Source organism: Bos indicus, chromosome 5 (genome assembly GCF_029378745.1).
Source record: "Bos indicus isolate NIAB-ARS_2022 breed Sahiwal x Tharparkar chromosome 5, NIAB-ARS_B.indTharparkar_mat_pri_1.0, whole genome shotgun sequence".
Lineage (NCBI taxonomy): Eukaryota > Metazoa > Chordata > Mammalia > Artiodactyla > Bovidae > Bos > Bos indicus.
The window spans coordinates 116,337,034-116,349,694 of NC_091764.1; the positions used below are offsets into that span (position 1 = coordinate 116,337,034).

The 12,661-nt window shown below is 50.7% G+C and overlaps 1 protein-coding gene across 2 annotated transcripts; it reads left to right on the forward strand.

Moving 5' to 3' along the window:
• The first annotated feature begins 82 nt into the window (after positions 1-82).
• On the forward strand, positions 83-11,006 carry RIBC2 (RIB43A domain with coiled-coils 2). Of its 2 annotated transcripts, none has more exons than XM_070790570.1 (7): positions 83-386; positions 1,190-1,271; positions 3,378-3,722; positions 5,318-5,436; positions 6,813-7,040; positions 9,455-9,621; positions 10,522-10,678. In XM_070790570.1, the coding sequence occupies exons 1-7, from the start codon at positions 273-275 to the stop codon at positions 10,532-10,534; spliced, it is 1,068 nt and encodes a 355-aa protein (XP_070646671.1). In that variant the 5' UTR covers positions 83-272; the 3' UTR covers positions 10,535-10,678. The 2 variants fall into 2 exon arrangements, with proteins under 2 accessions (XP_070646671.1, XP_019817519.2); XM_019961960.2 differs by lacking the exon at positions 10,522-10,678 and adding an exon at positions 10,759-11,006 and having other exon boundaries at positions 84-386.
• The last annotated feature ends 1,655 nt before the right edge of the window (positions 11,007-12,661 follow it).

A 12,661-nucleotide genomic window follows, 5' to 3' on the forward strand; every position in this document is an offset into this window, starting at 1 on the left:
CTCGTGCGGTCTCGCGAGAAGAAAGCGAGAACACGAGCGCTGTGCTGTTTCTTAGCAACCGGAGTTGTTTACGTTTCCGAGGAAACCGAGACTCCATGCCTCTGGGGCAGTGAGAGAAGGCCGATTGAAAGCCTCTTGGGCAGGCTTTCCCACCTGCCCGGACTCCTGGGGAGCCAGCCGCGCTGGGCTAAAGCTTGTTTTATTTTTGTTGTATTTTCTTTTAATCTCGCATGTTTTTGAAACCTTTTAGAATTTCTTAGCAATTCGCAGTCATGGAGGTAGCACAGCCCAAGGACCTGAAGGAGGACTTTGTCCTGGCCAAAAGAAGACATGCGGAGCTGGTCAGGCAGAAACGAATTTTCAACGCCAGGAACAGGATCATTGGGGTGAGACCCTCCGGATCGGAAGGGAGAGGAGCCAGGAGGGAATGGTGGGGGAGGGGAGGGGGACAAGGGGGCGGGGGAAACAAGAGAGGCGAGCAGCGAGCAACAAGAGATGATGAACTGTTGGAATGAAACTTTTGATCCAGGCACAGCTGCGGACGGCTCCAAGCTTTGCCGGGAAGAACTGTTCCACGTATTGAGTTTTCAGAGAATGAGGGAGGCCTCATAACAAGACCGAAAATTGCTCCCTGTCACTTGCCAGACAGGCAAATTGAGTCTTGCAGCGGGGAGCGAGCTTACCTGGAGTTAGTGGCCAGAGACTGGAATGCGGTTCTCCTCTCTCTGAGCCAGACTTTCTACATTGCCAGGGACTTCCTCCAGTCCATTTAACAGACAAATGACAGTAGAGAGAGTTCTTATTTTGTGGCAAACCTGAGCCAGGCCTTGGAGATGAGGGATAAGACGATCCTTGACCTTGTGAAGTTGATAGCCCAATGGACAAGGCAGGCGTTAAAATGGTCACATTATAATGCAGGGAAGTCAACGCAACTAGGGCTGGGAGAGGAAAGCAGAGAGGGCTTCCTGGAGGAGGTGATGCTTAAGTAGTGTTCTGAGGATGAGGACCTACTGACTAACAAAGGGAGAAGGAAGCTCTAGGGAAAGTTAAGACAGGCTGAAGAACCAACAGAGGCACACAAGGGCATTCGGGTATGAGACGATTTGGTTTATAAAAAGATAAGTACGATTGTTATCAACTGAATAAAATTGTCTGGCTCTTATTCTCTCCCATTGTTTTCCTTTCCCAGGGTGACACCGCGGCCTGGGATGCTCAGGTTTGTGACCAGAACATAAAAGCAGCAACTGAAAAAGCGAGAGATGAAGCCTTTGGTGAGCATTCTCTGAGTGGCCATTGAGTGGTTCAGGGCTTTAGACCCACGTCACATTCCTCATGTATGTAAAGCCTTGTCGTTTTCACACTCTAGTTTCTTGTGCTCAGTTAACTTAATGCACCAATTCTTCCACACTTGAAAATTAGCTATTGAATTCTATGAGTAGGATATATATTGTGAGCGGACATGTATATTTTTCTCTGTTTTCTTTAAAAACTAGGTATGAAAAACCTCATACATACACATATTCTCTGCCAAAAGCTCAAGACCTTCTACCAGGGACAGTTGGTAACAGTAGACAACACACACTCTTGAGCCCACAGCCCAGAGCTGACTCAGAACCAGCCATGGTTCAAGTAAAAGTGTTCTGGCTTGTGGGTCAGATTCTCAAATAGTTATGAAAATTAAGTAGTGTTCTGAGGATGAGGACCTACTGACTAAGAAATGTCAGTTATGTCCAACAATGTCTTTTAAAGCACCATAAGGATTTTTTTAATAGAAAAAAAGGATACAAAATTATATGTACAATGGGTCATCAATTAAGTTTAAATATATAAATATACATAAGTTAAAAATATATAAAAATATGTTTAGAAAAAGACACAAAGGAACTATACCAAAATGTGAGCAGTGGTAAATTTGGAGAGATGGCATGAGGAATGAAGTTTACTTTCTTCTTCATCAGCTCGTTTCAGTCGCTCAGTCGTGTCTGACTCTGTGACCCCCGGACTGCAATGTGCTAGGCCTCCCCATCCTTCACTATCTCCCAGAGTCTGCTCAAATTCATGTCCATTGAGTCAATGATGCCATCCGACCATCTCATCCTCTGCCACCCCACTCTCTTTCTGCTCTCAATCTTTCCCAGCATCAGGGTCTTTTCTTCTTTATAGTGTTTCATATTTTCTTTTCATATTTTCTTTTAAAATTGTAGTGTAAAAGTAATTGAAACCTGTGATAAACCATAATGGAAAAGAATATGAAAAAGAATATATATATATATGTATAACTGAATCACTTTGCTGTACAGCAGAAACTAACACAGCAATGTAAATCAATTATACTTCAATAAAATTTTTTACAAAAGTAATTCAAACTTACAGAAATGATGCGACAGACATACATATACCCACCACCAGACCAGATGTGAACATTTTGCCAACCTGGCTTTAGATATCTTATATTAAGAATGATTTTTGAGAATTAAATATTACACAGAAGTAGTTAAAGCTCTCCTCCATCTTCCCATTTTCCTCTTCTCCCCTCCTCGGAGGTGTGATCATTCCCATGTGTGTTTCTGCGCTTGTACACCTCATGTAGGTTTATCCATGACAATATAAAATTTGTGTGTGTGTTTTACATTTTTACATAAAAGATATATTGAATGTATCCTTTTGCAACATTTAAGAAATTCAACAACCTATTTTGGGAACGTACAGGTGATCTCCATACAGAATATTCATTTTAATTGCTTTATGATATTTTCTTCTATGAATTTTAACCACAGTTTCTTTATTCCTCTGCTGGTGGCTGATTTAGATTTTTTTGTTTTTTAAATAATTGCAAACAATGTTAGTGACTCTCCTGCACTGTGTCTCAATGCTCATGTTCCTGGTGGACCTGGACCTGGCATTGACAGGTCCTAGGATGTGCGCATTTTCAGTTTCAGGGGATGTTGGCAAGTTGCTTTCCATGGTTATAAAAGTACCAAGTTACACTCTCACAAGCAGTAAATGAGAAACCTCTACGTTTCTCCACATCCTTCCTAATACCTGCTATTTTCAGCGTTTTAAAATGTTTCTTCAATTCATTGGATGTTTCCCATCTCGAATGGTTGATGCTCTTTTCGCACGCTTATTGATCACTCAGGTTGCTCTGTAGTGATGTGCCTTTTCCCTTCCTTTGCCCCTTTGTGGTTAGGTTGTTTGTTTTAAAGTTGATTTGTAGGTGCTTTTTTATATTCAGAATTCTAACCCTTAATGGTTGTGTTAACCTTTGGGAGAGTTGGATGACTCTTAGAATCACTAAAAATTATTTTTGGGGGGAGATTCGAATTTCTTTCTTTCCTCTGAATCTTTTGCTAATGAGTATGCTGTATCTTTTTTAGCTGCTGAAATGAGACAAAATGACAAGATCGCATGCATATCAGAAAACCGGGAAAGGAGAGATAGGAAAAATCTCTGTAAAGCTATCAATGATTTCCAGCAGAGCTTTCAGAGGCCGGAAACGCGCCGTGAATTTGACCTCTCTGACCCCCTGGCCCTTAAGAAGGATCGTCCGGCCCGGCAGTCAGATTATGATGCTCGGAATACAATATCAGGAATGCAGAAATTCATGGGGGAGGATTTAAACTTCCATCTGAGGAAGAAATTCCAAGAGGAACAAAACAGGGAATGGTCCCTGCAACAGCAAAAGGAACGGATGATTGGCCGGGAGAACCAAAAATGTGCAGGTAACAGCAGAAGACAAGTGGGTCTCAGTACTGTAACAAATCAACCCCAGTTTTGTTTTTTTCTTGTTTCATTTTTGTCTCTTAAGCCTCACTAATAGGCTACTTTAGCCACATGGCCAAACAAAGAGACATCAGAACCTGTGTTTCAGGATTTGGACGTCTTTAGTCACACGTCCATCACGCAGGAAACACTTTCTGAGCTTGTGGTGTGTCAGGGCGCCCGTGGGGTCCTGGCGCCCAGGGTAACTCAGCACTGGTCTGACCCTCAGTGTGCTCACAGCCTGCTGGGAAGACAGTGGGAAAGACATAGGTCTAGCCTGGGTCAGTTCATGTCCAGTAAGACACTTGGATCATCCCCTGAACCTGACCGTCCACCTCCATCGATGGGAGCTCTGTTCTTCCCGTTGCTCCAGCCCAAAGCAAGCCCTCCTGACTCCTTCCTTTCTCTCCGATGCCGCACGCACTCCTGCAGCAAGTCATCCCGAGTTCCGACCACCATCACTACCTCCACCACTACCAGTAGACTCAAAGGCCAGCACATCCCAACCGGATCACCGAAATAACCTCTAACTGGCCCCCCAGCTTCTGCCCTTGCCTCCCTACACTCTCTTCTCAGCCCAATAGCCAGAATGATCCTGTTAAAAAGTTAAACTGCTGAGGGACTCCCCTGGTAGTCCACTGGTTGAGAATCTGACATCCAGTGCAGGGGATGCAGGTTTGATCCTTGGCAGGGAAACTAAGATCCCGCATGCCATGGCACAACTAAGCCTGCGTGGCAACTGCTGAGCCTGTGAGCTCTAGAGCCTGCTTGCCACAGCGAAGATCCCACGTGCCAAGGCAAATATATATATATATATATACACATAAAGCTGCTACTTCCCTGGTGGTCCAGTGGTTTCGATTCCATGTTCCCAATGCAGAGGACATGGCTTAAATCCCTGGTCGGGGAACTAAGATCCCATATGACTCAGCATGGCCAAAAATAAAAAATTCAGTGGGATCCTTTGTTCAAAACCAATAGCTTCTTACTTTACTCATTAATGATTGTCTCAGTTGGTAAAGAATACACCTGCAATCTGGGAGACCCAGGTTTGATCCTTGGGTCAGGAAGATCCCCTGGAGAAGGCATGGCAACCCACTCCAGTATTCTTGCCTGGAGAACTCCATGGACAGAGGAGCCTGATGGGCTATAGTCCATAGGGTCACAGAGACTCGACTGAGCGACTAACACACTTACTCAATAAAAACCAAATTTATTTCAAGTACCAGCAAGGCCTTCACAGTCTGACCTTATCTCCTACTACGCTGCCCCCTAAGCCCTTCTCCTTTGGTACCCAGATAAGTGTGCTCAGTCGTGTCTGTAGACATTACCAGGCTACAGTGATGATTGCCAGCACTGCCAGGCACTTGTCTAAGAGCTTGGCTTGAGTTAACTCATCTGTGTCTCCCATGAGCCTTCCATTGCACCCCCCTTCTTCTGATGGGCGAGTGATGAGAAGCGGACCCAGAAACAACGCTGCACAGGGCGCTCTGCACATCTGGGAAGGAGCCCTGGGCAGGCACACACACTTTGACTGTATTTTTCTTCCTTTCAGAGGATGTCTACTTGAAGACAAGGCTGCAGTTTGACGAGACAGCCAAGCACTTACAGAATCTGGAAACCGCCACCAGGAAGGCGGTTTGTGCAACTGTGAAAGAATTCAACAAGAACCAGGTGTATACCCCAGGCCTGTCTGGAGGGGAGGGAAGACACACAGCCACCTCCCTGGGTGTCCCAGCATTCTCAGCGCATCAGTGATAGCCATGGTTATTTTTTTTTTTTGGCCATGTCACATGGCTTGCAGGATCTCAGTTCCCTGACTGAACCCAGACAATGGCAGTGAAAGCCCAGGAATCCTCACCACTACACCACTGGTGGACTCCCAGAATATGTTTTTTTTTTAATCTCTGCAACAATCATCTGATCTTATTAGTCACTGTGTTCAACGGCCCTGTCAGAGAGGCACCATGAACTCAATTGATCAAGAAACAGGCTCAGAGGGAGGAATTGACTTTCTTAGAGACAGCTGAGTACTAATCTGATTTGCTTTGGCAGATGTAAACACTGGACTTCCAAATATTAGAAGTCCGGTATTCAAACCAGACCTGTCCAATCACAAAGCATGCACTTATGTAATATAGTCAGGCTGGCCTCCTTGTTAGTCCCTGCTATGTGAGGGCTAGCAAAGTGCCCCATCTGTCCAATATTAGAGAGAACTGGTTTCATCCTTGACTTGACTTGATGGAGGAATAACTGTAGCCGAGAGGCAAGCTGTCTAGCTAAAGGTCACACAGCCAGGGCCTGTCCCTTCTACCCATCGCCTTCATGTAAGCAGGGATTTGACCAGGAATTTATTTGTCTCGGGGGCTGAGGTTGCCGGGCAGTAGGAACACCTTTTAGAAATCACCACTTCCGCAAATCACTTGCTTGGCGGTTCTTTGTGGCCTGCCGCTAGCCCAGGGTGACCAGGACCACAGGGAAGGGTTCACAGCCCTGTCCTGGGGGTGGGTGAGGCCAAGCCGAGGGGAGATGGCTGCCTAATGGGGGGCGGCCGCTCCCTGCTTTGGCAAATCGCTGCAGACAGACCTGCCAGGATTGTGCACGTGACCAACTGGTAGTGATCCTCTGAGCCCAGCCCACTCGCCCAGCATTGCCCAGGCAGCCAGGGGTCCAGGGACCTCCCACGTCCATACCTGATAAGTCTCCCCCCACCCGCCCAGGAGCCCTGTTTAGCACATTCTTCCTTCAAGGGCCCCTGCAAGGTTTCCCAGCCTGCGCCTCAGTCCCACCAGACTGACTCAGACAACGTGTTGAGTTGCTCAATCGTGTCTGGCTCTTTGCAACCCCAGGGACTGTAGCCCGCCAGGCTCTTCTGTCCATGGGATTCTCCAGGCAAGAGTCCTGGAGTGGGTTGCCATGCCCTCCTCCAGGGGATCTTCCTGACCCAGGAATGGAACCCTGGTCTCCCGCATGGCAGGTAGGTTCTTTACTGTCTGAGCCACCAGGGAAGCCCCTTCAGGGCATCATCCTTAATATCTTCCCCTGCGCAGGCCCTGGAGTCAGCGGAAAAGAAAATTCAAGAGAGAAAACAAGAACAGGAGGACAACCTAGCCGAGATCTCCAACATGCTGCGTGGGGACCTGCTCTCGGAGAACCCGCAGCAGGCAGCCAGCTCCTTCGGGCCGCATCGCGTGGTGCCCGACCGCTGGAAGGGCATGAGCCAGGAGCAGCTGGAGGAGATCCGCCTGGTGCAGAGACAGCAAGTCCAGGAGAAGCTGGTGCCTGTCCCCGCCCCCCTCCCCAAGCCCTCAGCCTCCCACCGTTCTCTCCACCACCACCCCTCTCCACCCGCCCCAGCCCTCAGACATGGCTCTGTGCTCCCTCCCGCCTTCCTGGAGCATCTAGTTACAGCCGCTGTCACACTGGGCCCCAGAAGCTGCCCTCAAGGAGTCTATGTTCCATTTGTGGGGGAGGACAAGAGTGGAGTGATCCCACAGGTGCTGGGTGCTGGGCAGGGGAGGAGGCTGGGGTAGGGGGGCTGAGAAGGCTGGGAGTGAGGAGGGTCATCATGGGACTCATGACCTTGAAACAAAGGTCTGAAGGTGGAGGGAGTCACCTGGGGAGAGGATTCTCTCTGTGGGGGCAGAAACTGCACGGACCACGGCCTTGACTGCAGCCACAGGGTGAGGGGTGGGTAGGGCTGTATTGCCTTGAGGGGCTTCTCTGGAGCCTCTATTTCCTGGCGAAATAGGAGAGTGGTCAGCAGCTGAGGGTGAGGGGTAGGAGTTTTGCAGGAACAAAAGTGCTCCAAGGTCATCTGGAAAGGGGAAGGGGCGAGTGGCCGGGCAGCCCCAGCCCCCCCTCCCCCACTTTGAGTCCTGGTCATGAACTTGAAGCAACCCTTGAGTAGGGCCATGCTTGCCTATCATGGGAGAGCTGGAACTCAATGATGGTCAGAGCTTGCCTGGCAAATGGGACCAGGTGGGAGGCTCAGGGTGCCCAGGTGTCTGCCAAGGGGTGTCAGCTGTGGACGCTGGGCTGAACGAGGAGGAAGACACATGGAGTTCAAGGGGCCATTGAGAGGTGTCGAGTCTGCAGACTGGCAGTCACAGTGTGGGGGAACCTCGTGGGAACGAGGGTGTGGAGAAAGAGGGCCAGGTCCTCACTGCGGTGGATGGGACTCCAAGATGAGACTCCGGACGGGGATGGTATTGGCAACGACAGGGTGAGAGCAGGGGTTCCCAAAGCAGGCCGTCTGGACCAGCCGCACCTAGTAACTCGAGAGCGATGGAGATTCTCAGGCCCTCGCCAGGCCTACTGAACCGAAACACTCAGCAAGTGCCCCCTCCCCGCCAGGGCTTCTGATACCCGCCAGAGTTCGAGAACCATGGGCATCATTTGCCCCCTGGGGGGGATGGCTGAGAGATTGGAAGGGGATCTTTGGAGAAGAGGCAGAATCACTGGGAATCAGGAAAAGGGTCATCTCTGAGTATGTTGAAATGACGTGAAATCACGACAGGAAAGAGATTTGGAGACGTTCTCAGACCTGCAGAGGATGGGTGAGGCTCCCACGGGGTCTGCAGATGACAGCCACGCTCCATGTGATGCTGTGGTTGGTGTGAGCTTCCCAGCAGACGGGCACGGGGAGAGGGAGGGACAGTGGCCTGGACCAGGAGATGGGGAGCAGGTTGGGCACCTCACCTTGAGAGGGGAAACAGACGGCAGCCAGGGGGTGAGGCAGGGGAGTTAGCCCAAAGTGGGAGGAGCCTGAGGCTGGCATCAGGATGCATGGGACATGGCCACCTTCGCCAAGCCCGGCTCTGCCCTTCACAACGGTAGTTCAGCCCGACTGCCTGGCAAGGAAGGTCGGCCATCTGTCCCGAAAGCAGCATTTTTGGTCTGATTTCAGTCTCTGTAGAAAATTAAGAAGCTGCTACTGCTGCTGCTGCTAAGTCGCTTCAGTCGTGTCCAACTCTGTGTGATCCCATAGACGGCAGCCCACCAGGCTCCCCCGTCCCTGGGATTCTCCAGGCAAGAACACTGGAGTGGGTTGCCATTTCTTTCTCCAATGCATGAAAGTGAAAAGTGAAAGGGAAGTCACTCAGTTGTGTCCAACTCTTCATGACCCCATGGACTGCAGCCTACCAGGCTCCTCCATCCATGGGATTTTCCAGGCAAGAGTACTAGAGTGGGGTGCCAAATAAGAAGCTAGAGAAACACAAACAGAAGAAAACATCCCACGTGAAATCTCACACTCAGAAGACCCCTCTCCCATCCCCCCACGTGCCTTCTGGTGTCCCGTCCCCTGGGCTCCTCTTGTATACAAGGATATAATTTGGAAACTTGAGATCACGCTAAGAATACTCTGTTTCTTAGTGTGGGCTTCTATGCCCCCCTATCGTTCCCAATTCTTCTTCTTTTTTTTTTTTTTAATTAGAGCACAGCCAGGGATTTTTAAAAATATATATATTATTTATTTGGCTACGTTGGGTCTTAGCCATGGCATGCAGGGTCTTTATTACACCATGTGAACTCAGTGCGGCACATGGGACCTTAATTCCCCGCCCAGGGATCGGAGCCGGGCCCCCTGCATTGGGGGCTCAGAGCCTTGGCCACCGGACCACCAGGGAAGTCCCCTCTGGGGCTCTCCTGCTGGGGGACAGGCGGTGGTGAGTCCCTCTCCTCTCCGTAGAGGCTCCAGGAGGAAGAGCGCCAGCGAGACATGGACTGGGACCGGCGGAGGATTCAGAAGGCTCGAGCCACCTTGCTGTTTGAGCAGCAGCAGCAGCGCCTGCAGCGTGGCCTGCGCAGGGCCCTGGACTGCAGCAACCTCAGCCTGGCCAGGGAGCAGCTCCTGCAGTGAGTGCTGGGCGGGGGAGCGGGGGCGCTGGGAACTGGGAGCACCATCGAGGGCACCAGGCCTGGGGAAAGGGGAGGTGAGAGCTGCTGTCCTGCAGGGCCCATGGAGCAACCACCGACCTTTCCTGGACCCCTGGCTCACCTTCCCTGAAGCTTTCCCGCCCACAGGCTCAGGACCTAGGGGTATCTTTTACCAGAGGCCGCCCCCCACCCCTGTAGCAGCAGTGAGTGGAGCTCTGGCACAGCCACCCGGTAAAGAGGAGCAGGGAAAGGGCTCAGAGCTAGGAAGCCAGCTGTCCCCACGCAGGCCAGGGAGGGACTGAGGCTCCCCTGTGCCCACATTCCATAAACACCCGTCCCTGGACAGTCCTCACCTGGGCGCTGGCAAAGCCCAGCGGGCCCGGACACAGGCGCTGGTGACAGAGTTCACAGAGGGCCCGGGAGCCGCAGGGGAGGACTCCGGGTGGGCTTCCGGGAGGAGGCGTGTGGCCCAGACACAGGGGACGACAGTGCCAGCTGCCCACCACAGGGAGGGCCCGCCAGGCAGAGGGAGGGGTTCCTGAGCTGCCGAGAAGCAGCAGTCTCTTCTTCCCCAAGGACAGGCCCCCGGAGTAGTTCAGACTTCCAACTACAGAAAGTGTCAAATGCAGATCAGTAGGTGAACCTGTCACTAAAAACACATTATTTAACTTTTTAATCTCTCTATTCTTCAAGCTCTGACTTGAATTCAGAGGGGACCCACCAGTATTTTTTCCAATCAGATGTCTGTTGACTGATGGTTCCATCTTTGGAGGCCTAAATGGGGAGAATTAAGAGATCATCTCACAGAAGTCAAATGGGAGGAGCAAGTGTCTTTACAATCATGGAATTCTAAGATGTCCCCACATCTCACACACACAGGTCCCTAGGCTAACCAGCCAGTTCAGTTCAGTTGCTCAGTCGTGTCCAACTCTTAGCGACCCCATGGACTGCAGAACGCCAGGCTAACCAATCAGCAGTGACGAAATGCCCCTTCTTCCCCTCGAGCGGTAGTGCTGGGATGAATTGTGTCTCCTGGGGATAAGACACCAATAAAACGTAAAACATTTAGGAAGTCAGGCATTTGCTGATTTCTTTTTCTCCTTGTTTTATTATCAGGAAAAAACATATGAAGGAACTCTGTACCAATCATGCCACTGAAGACTATTTCACACAGTTTAATACAGGAAGTCGATAAGGAAAAATTCACCTTCCTTTCCTCTGAACCGTTTATGTGTAAAGCGCAGTTACCTTGAAGAGTCATATCTGTTTAAAAAAAAAAATGCACCCTTTGGTCCAGAAGTACCGTTTGAACTGAATTTTTCCATTGTAGACAAAGCTTGATTAAACCTCTTCCTGTATTTCTATGAGGAGGATTCGTGTCCACTCAGCTCCGCTCCGACTGGCTCCAGAGCACCTCTGAGTGCTGTGGACCCAGGGATGAAGGCCTGCGAGTTAGACTCTCGGTTCAAGGGGTGCATCTCCCACACTCACAGGTGTCATTTTGTTTATTTAAGAGTGTCATGTTTTATTTTATTTGACTGCACCGGGCCTTAGCTGCAGCACGTGGGATGCTTTGTTGCAGCACACAGGAGCCTTTAGTTTCGGCGTGCAAACTCTCATCTAGTTCCCTGGCCAGGGTCGGAACCCGGCCCCATGCACTGGGCCCACAGAGTCTTCACCCCTGGACTGCCCAGGAAGTCCCCACGGGAATCACTTTACCTGCTTCACGTGGAATGAACGAATTGCTCCCTCACAACAGCCAGGGGCGGGTGTTTTCATTACTCACAGGTGAAGAGCCGGAGCTACAGACACTTTAAATGACTTCCCTGAGGTCACGCTGATGGAAATTGGTGGACCTGGGGTCGAACTCGCAGAATCTGGCTCTCAAGCACTTCTGTCTCCTGGCTCCCGTGCGTGTGTGCTCAGTCACTTCAGTCGCATCTGACTCATTGCAACCCCGTGGACTGTAGCCACCAGGCTCCTCTGTCCATGAGATTCTCCAGGCCAGGATACTGGAGCCGGCTGCCATGCACTCCTCCAGGGGATCTTCCCGACCCAGGGATGGAACCTGTGTCTCCTGCACTGCAGGAGGATCCTTTACCCACCGAGTCCCCTGGGAAGCCCCCTGGCTCCCATAAGGAGACCCAAAACCAGAATGGCCAAAAAGGCAGAAGTTTATTTCCTCCTCTTGTCAGAGCCCTAGTTGACTGGTGCTGCCTCACTGCCCTGCCACCTCCCGTGACGTCGTCACACTGTGGCCGGGAGGAGAAATCGGGAAGGAAGAGGATATGCGGTCGCTTGCAGCACACCCTCTGGGCCACGGCTCTCGAGAACTGGACGGTTCACCTCTGCTCACACCTTATTGGTCAGATTGCGGTCATGTGACCATGCCTGGCTGCAGTGGAGGTTGGGAAGCTGAGCTGCCTAACCACGTGACAGGCAGTAATTCCCTAACGGTGTAAAAGATGGAAGAAGACCTACTGGGGGACAGCTAGCTGTCTGCCAAAGGGAGACTCGAATGCTGATTTGGAATTTGCCAGAGGGGAGGTGAAGGGAGGCAAGTTACATGGGGGAGGGTGGGTTAAGAAGGGAGTTTGTCCATCAGTAATGGGGTCAGGATCACTGGGTCACACCCAATTACAGCTCCTCCTCCGTGGACACTTCTTGATACACTCATGGCCAGTGACAAGGGGCAGCTGTTGTTCTATACACTTCAGTCATGTCCAACTCTTTGTGACCCCCATGGACTATAGCCCGCCAGAATCCTCTGTCCGTGGGATTCTCCAGGCAAGAATACTGGAGTGGGTTGCCATTTCCTTCTCCAGGGGATCTTGCTGATCCAGGGATCGAAACTGGATCTCCCGTGTTGCAGGCAGATTATTTACCATCTGAACCATCAGGGCAGAGCTTGGTGGCACGTCATCATTAGCTGAGATGGAGCCGGATACACCCGTGCAAGCAGCTCAGCTCGTGTTCCCTCGGTGTCTAAACACAGCTTCGTTCTTCCCACGCCCAAAAA

What these genes read in the sequence shown, in the direction of transcription:
- RIBC2 (XM_019961960.2), top strand. Translation starts at nt 273, where the DNA reads ATGGAGGTAGCACAGCCCAAGGACCTGAAGGAGGACTTTGTCCTGGCC. An exon ending in CCAGGAACAGGATCATTGGG is followed by an intron (nt 387 to 1,189) that starts GTGAGACCCTCC and finishes TTCCTTTCCCAG; the next exon opens with GGTGACACCGCGGCCTGGGA. An exon ending in AGCGAGAGATGAAGCCTTTG is followed by an intron (nt 1,272 to 3,377) that starts GTGAGCATTCTC and finishes TATCTTTTTTAG; the next exon opens with CTGCTGAAATGAGACAAAAT.